The following is a 6,344-nucleotide window of genomic DNA, read 5'->3' as shown; positions in this document are numbered from 1 at the left end:
ACTTTTGAAACTTGTGGTCTAAAACAATTCTTAGATATTTGTGTGATTGTAAATCATTTCATTAAGGGTAAAAAAAAACTTTTAAAGTTAAAATGTTTCTAATTATAGTAAGGTGACATTCTTCTTGGGGCGAACTAAAAAGGAAAGATTGTCATATAAAATAAGACAGAGGGAGTAATATTGTTTTCATAAATTTATCTCTTCTCTCTACATAATGATGAAAAGTTTCATAACCAATAATAAATTTGGTGTGGTCACATCATTATTTTATTTCATTATTATCGCTATATAATGATGAAAGTCTTATAATAATAATCAATTTGGTGTGGTCACGTAATTATCTTTATCCCTTCATAAACATCATTTTTTCTATGCTTAAAATATAATAATCCTAATTTATCTTTTTACCTTACTTTTTTTTAATAACTCTATCTAGTACCCTATTCTATTTTTAAAATATAATATTGTATATTTATTCTTTAAATTACTAATGTGGTAATGACGTAAAATAATAAAATATATCCATATGTTGTATTCATCAAAATGATATAATATAATACTGTTATAAAACCATGGGGAACAACCATCCAAATATAAATTCAAAATATTCAACCACTCATATGTTTTATTCATCAAAACAACATAGTACAACACAACACAACAAAATACAATACAGTACAATACTTTACGCAATCATACGTAATAACCATCCAAATATAAATTCAAAATATTCAACCAGCCATTTGATACATTTTATTCATCAAAACAATACATAAATAAATTTTCATAGCTACTAAATTTTTAAAGACCACAATAATTCTTGACACCCAATCCATTTTTAGCACCTAACATAAGATATTTATTATATTCAGGCATCTTAAAAGGCTTGTACATTAAAGGGTGTTCTTCATCCACTAATTCTTTTGGGACCTTCACAGTATAATCTGGATTTAGGAGGGAAAATAATTGAACAGAGAATCTATCTTTGTCTCCTGTTGTTACAACCCTGTGTTGAGCAGATGTCAATCTATCATTTGTCCATGCCTGTATAATTAATTCATAGCATCAACACATAAAAAAGTATGTATAAGAATTTATTTGTTAATTAATAATTAAGGAACAAAAAAGATTGACTTAAATTTCCTATGGAGAATGAAAATTTTAAACTAATAAGATAATAAGAAGACAATTTAAAAAATTATTATGATAGTTCTGGTATCATTTTCAATTTTCCAGAAAAAGAGATACGTTATTCCAAATAATATCAAGATTTTAATATTTTTTTGTGGATTGAAGTTAGTTGAGGTCAAATAAAATAAGACAGGTTGATGACATAAAATATTTGACGTTCACATAGGGTTTGGAGAAAGGGCAACACTTCAAGGGATGTTAGTTAGGTAAACAATCTAATCTAATACAAATATTAGTGATTTCTTTTACGGATCAAGCCTGCATCATGATAAATAAATCACACACAAACATTTTTTTCGTTGGTTGAAAACTCCTCTAATCTTAGCTTCTAGTTGGGCTTGAATAATCAATCATACAAAAAAAATCTCTATTTCTTTTATTCTCCTCTACTATAGCAACAAACCACCCCACACACAAAAAATAATAATGAATTAAGCGTCAAAAATACATATAAATTAAAAGTTTAGGCGTATTTTTGACTCCTGTAATAAAAAATAAATAATAACTTACCATGAAAGCATCTGCTGATAAAACAATATAGGAATTTGGTGAAATATGATTGAGCTCAATCCACTCTCCATTTTTTTTAGAGAACTTGCAATCCATTTTGATTTTGTTTAATTATGGTCAAGTAGGAACTATCTGTGTGTGAAGGTAATGCTGATTTATTCTCATTTTCACCTTTAATTACCTTGTAATTAGTAAATCTTGACATATAAACATTGGAATTCAAGAATTCATCAGTGTAATTTTTTAGCCCAAGACTCTCCAAAACCATCTTTTCCACCATGTCATTCAATTCCATAAGTTGCTTGAAGTAGGACTTTGCCACATTGCTGCAAAATTAAAACATACAAAATTTATATAAATAGTAATACAATATTATTTAAGAAATACACTTAATATATATATATATATATATTCGCGCGATGTGTAGATAATATTAAAAAATTATTTTTAATCATTTTAGATTATGATATCTTGTTCAAGTATGTTAAATCCTGTCTAACTATTGCATTGTTCCTCAATGAAATGTACTTCCCTCCCTCCCTTCCCATACCCATAACCAATTCTATATAAATCATGTGATTAGATTGTTAATATTGATTTATTAGCTTATCATTTGACTTAATATAATAATCAAATACTCTTCTTTATTAATATAAATTAGATATAATTATTTTGTTTACTCGTGAGTTTTTAATTTTTATTTTATTAATTCTCACATCTCTTCTATATAAAATTTATGGACAATATAAGATACTTAATTTTCACCTTTAGTGATGGAATGAATATTATCTCTATTAATTTAACTAAAGGTTCCTGATTCTAGCCCTAGGAATAGAAACAATTCTACTAGGAAACGTTTCTCCTTTTAATGCATCTTACACTATCGTGACTCCCTATAATTAATGAAAAAGAAGTAATGCATACCTAAAATTAGGGTTTCCATGAGACCAAAAGGTATTGGCAAATGTTTCAACACTATTTGGGAGGACCAAATCAGCAGAGTACACACTACCAAAGAGTGGTACACTTGGAATTTGCCCATCATATATATGAAAGGGTTTCTCTCTATATTCTATCAATTTGGGCAGTGGAAAATCAAATACTTCTTTTAAAGTATCAAACATGCCCTCTCTAATTTCATTTGGAACTTTGTTATATATTGCTTCAAAACAACCAAATTCTTGTAAGGCTTCAAAAACTTGAACTTTTGTTGATTCCCATTGTGGAGTGTTTGGTTTAAGCTCAGAATCGCAAAAATCTATGGTGGGAATCGTAACTTTGGTAGATGCCATTTGAGGAATATTTAGGATATTATCAACAAACAATTCTTCACTTATTTATAAGAGAGAGGGAAAATGAGGGGCTTCCCATCACTTTCAAAAATAGTATTACTATTCAATGGACATATTTATTATGGAAAAAATTCCTAAATACACAATTTTTTAGCATATTTTGCAAGAATCTCTATCATTTGAAAAAATTACAAAAATCTCTACTCGCTCCTATTCTCGGATATATCACTTTACACAATGTATCGGATGAACGCGATGTATCGGGACATTGACTGATGTATCCGAAACCGAGATGAGATATATTGAGACATTAAGGGATGTATCCGAAACCGGGACGCGATGTATGGGGACGTTTTGGGATGTATCCGAATTCCACCAAATTTAAGGAATTTTTGTATTTTGAAAGAAAGTACAAATATTATGTAATTAGCTCTTAACACTGTAACATTTGTGTAAGATTCTCAAATATTTTAGGTCAAATTATGTGAAATGTGAGCCCATTAGGTTTACTCCCCTCATCTTCTTTAAAATTTAACATTCTGCAAATGTGAATCATTTGAAGCAAATTGTATATCAAAAAAACTTATTATACGATTAAATATAACATGTAACAAGACTTTGCTCTAATTTCCACTTACTAACAATATAGTGAATTACTTAAATACAACTTATTTTTACCATATTTTCTAAAATTTTCTATCATTTGAAAATAATATAAAAAAATCTACTCACTCATATTCACAGATACATCACTTTACGCATTGTATCGGGACATACGTGATGTATCGGGATGTTGAGTGATGTATCGGAACGTATGCGATGTATCAAGACGTTGAATGATGTATCAGGACGTACGCGATGTATTGGGACGTTGAGTGATGTATCCATGATCGAGAAGCGATATATCAAACGTGTGGCTACATTACTACTAGCATAAGTGATCATAACTCATAAGTGTGCTAGCAAGTTAGCCATCCAATTCTATTTTTTAAGCACATGCATAATGTGTGATTCTCCCTGCAGCTTGAGGGAACAACTCCCCTCCAATAGGAAATTAGAGCACAACACAACTCTTGTGACCTATTTTAAATATTGAAATATTAGCAAAACCATATTCCCACATCTTCAAAACTTAACAAGAAAACAATCACATGATTGCCGACTTGAATGCAGTCCATGAAAAAATGCATTAAGAGATAGAGACTTAGCAAGTGCTTCCCTTAAACAGTGAAAAGCAACAAAGAGGGTTCATCTAAGTTTAAAACATGCAAGATTAGTATAGCTACACTAACTATAAAATTTAAAGACAACCAAATTCATATACTGAAAGAACTACAGCTAAACTGATAATCATTCTTACCACAAGAGCTACTACCTCAACAAACCCAAATAGTCGAACATCACAATATAATCGACTACCACATATTTAACCGAATCAAGATTAATTTCAAAACATAAGCAGGTTAATACAACTTATAAGAAACTTGGACCATATGATGAACTAAAAAGAGGACAATCAAAAGAGAAAATAGGTAGTAAATCGAAAAGAAAACAATAGATGGAAGTAAGCCTAGAATCTGGAAAGTAACGGAACTTCACATCTTTTAAAAGCTCAACTACAAATAACAAGGATTTTCGACTAAAATTTAGACCGAATGGAGATATGAACTTGATTTGAACATGACATGCTAATTCATAGAGTTCGATCATGGGGGCAAATAAGCTGTGACATATTAACAACAATAGGCTGCTTTATCATGAATCTTGAGGCTACAATTTCCAACATAATATCCAAATAGAAAGCTTTAAGAAATACACTTCATACACAAATAGACTAAACACACAAAACTTGGACTAAAAATGCCTATTATCTAACATCAACGAGAAAAATAACAGGTAAGACAAACAGAGGCACTTGAAAGGGATAAAATCGACAGAAGATCCACAAGAGGTCAAAAAATTCCATTCTATTCACAGACACAACATTAACTAACAATATTAACTAGCAAGTATAAACACAACAATAACTAACAACATTAACTAACAAGTATAATCACAACAATAACTAATAACATTAACTAATCAAGAACAAACACAACAAATAACTAATAACATTAACTAGCAAGTATGATCACAACAGTAATTAATAATATTAACTAACAAGAACAAACACAACATTGACTAACAAGAAATTAAAATTTAAAGGACATTTACCTTTTTTGGAGTAGCGACTGGAAATGAGATTCTGGGAAGGACTTCACCACCACCAAACTATGACTCCGAGAAACTTCAATGAACGGAAAAGAATCAAACGAGAGTAGAAATCTTATTGCCAATCTCTATCACTTCAAAATATATTCCCTAAATAGTTGTCTATGACTATGTATAATTAATAGTTTCACTGTTTTTTTTTTATTTTGTTTTTTTTTTTATTCCAATTTTTCCCCTCTTTACAGTGAATAATAGAGAGTATATATAGCCAAGAAATTAGGGCAGATTTGGGGGAAGAAAACGGATAGGAATTTGGGGCAAAATCGGAATTCCCCATCCAAATCAATTCAAATTTTTCCCCCAAGGGTAAGGAAAAGCTGTTGTTATATGGAAATTCAACCAAAATCCCCTAAAATCCGGGTGGAAAAGATCAAAAATGGGCGGTTGTTAGCAGAGATAGGATGTGGGAGCTGCTGGAACGGTTTGGTGAGAGCAGCTATTGTTGACGTTTGCAAGCTGTTGTTGACGCTTCTGATTTTTTCAGTGTATTCACGTGTTGGTGAAGAAGACAGAACGCAGGGGTCATTTTGTTTGGGCTGCTGTTCGTATGTTTGGATCATTGTAGTGTATGTAGAATATTGTTGGAATGGGTTTCTTTGGTGTTAAAAATGGGTTGGGCCGGGTTTCTGTTGAAAGTAGTGGGCTGGGAATGGGTTATTTGTTGCTGGAAATTAAATTGGAATGGGGGGAAACGGTCAAAGGGGTTGGGCTGTTGAGTGGGTTTTGAGAATGGAGTGGAATTTGGGCCAAATTTGATCTTAAATTTGGCCCAATCAAAGAGCAAACTTTTGGTTATATTTGGATTTAAGAAATAAACAAATGGGTCTCAAAGTTGGCCAATGGAAATTAAGAAGTTAGCCCAAATTAAATTTAATTGGTGAATTCGGCTAAAATTTAAACAAGAGGAGTTAATATAAATTAATTAATGAGCTTCTTAATCTTAACGAAATAAAATAATTAACTTAATTATAAACTAACTAATTTAAATAGCTCGAAATTATAACTATAATTAAAGTAAATTAATAAAATATTTAACTAAAATGTAAAATCTTTTGTGATGATTTTCAAATATTTATAAAA

At 30.4% G+C, this 6,344-nt stretch overlaps 1 protein-coding gene across 2 annotated transcripts; it reads right to left on the bottom strand.

Moving 5' to 3' along the window:
• Positions 1 to 736: 736 nt before the first annotated feature.
• On the bottom strand, positions 737 to 3,065 carry LOC102587592 (probable 2-oxoglutarate-dependent dioxygenase AOP1.2). 2 transcript variants are annotated; one of them, XR_367372.2, is made up of 3 exons: positions 2,626 to 3,065; positions 1,702 to 2,027; positions 737 to 1,044 (listed from the first exon to the last, which is right to left on the bottom strand). XR_367372.2 is itself a non-coding variant. In XM_006348347.2 (2 exons), the coding sequence occupies exons 1-2, from the start codon at positions 2,991 to 2,993 to the stop codon at positions 1,778 to 1,780; spliced, it is 618 nt and encodes a 205-aa protein (XP_006348409.1). In that variant the 5' UTR covers positions 2,994 to 3,065; the 3' UTR covers positions 1,547 to 1,777. The 2 variants fall into 2 exon arrangements, 1 of the variants encoding a protein (XP_006348409.1); XM_006348347.2 differs by lacking the exon at positions 737 to 1,044 and having other exon boundaries at positions 1,547 to 2,027.
• Positions 3,066 to 6,344: the final 3,279 nt, after the last annotated feature.

Source organism: Solanum tuberosum, unplaced genomic scaffold (genome assembly GCF_000226075.1).
Source record: "Solanum tuberosum cultivar DM 1-3 516 R44 unplaced genomic scaffold, SolTub_3.0 scf00098, whole genome shotgun sequence".
NCBI lineage: Eukaryota > Viridiplantae > Streptophyta > Magnoliopsida > Solanales > Solanaceae > Solanum > Solanum tuberosum.
Note: the sequence above shows the minus strand (reverse complement) of the source record. Positions and strands in the feature narration are given on the sequence as shown.

Excerpts from the sequence above, each read along its gene's own strand:
- LOC102587592 (XM_006348347.2), bottom strand. The coding sequence starts at position 2,993 with ATGGCATCTACCAAAGTTACGATTCCCACCATAGATTTTTGCGATTCT. Across the intron at positions 2,028-2,625 it reads CATGGAAACCCTAATTTTAG|CAATGTGGCAAAGTCCTACT; the intron begins GTATGCATTACT and ends TTAATTTTGCAG.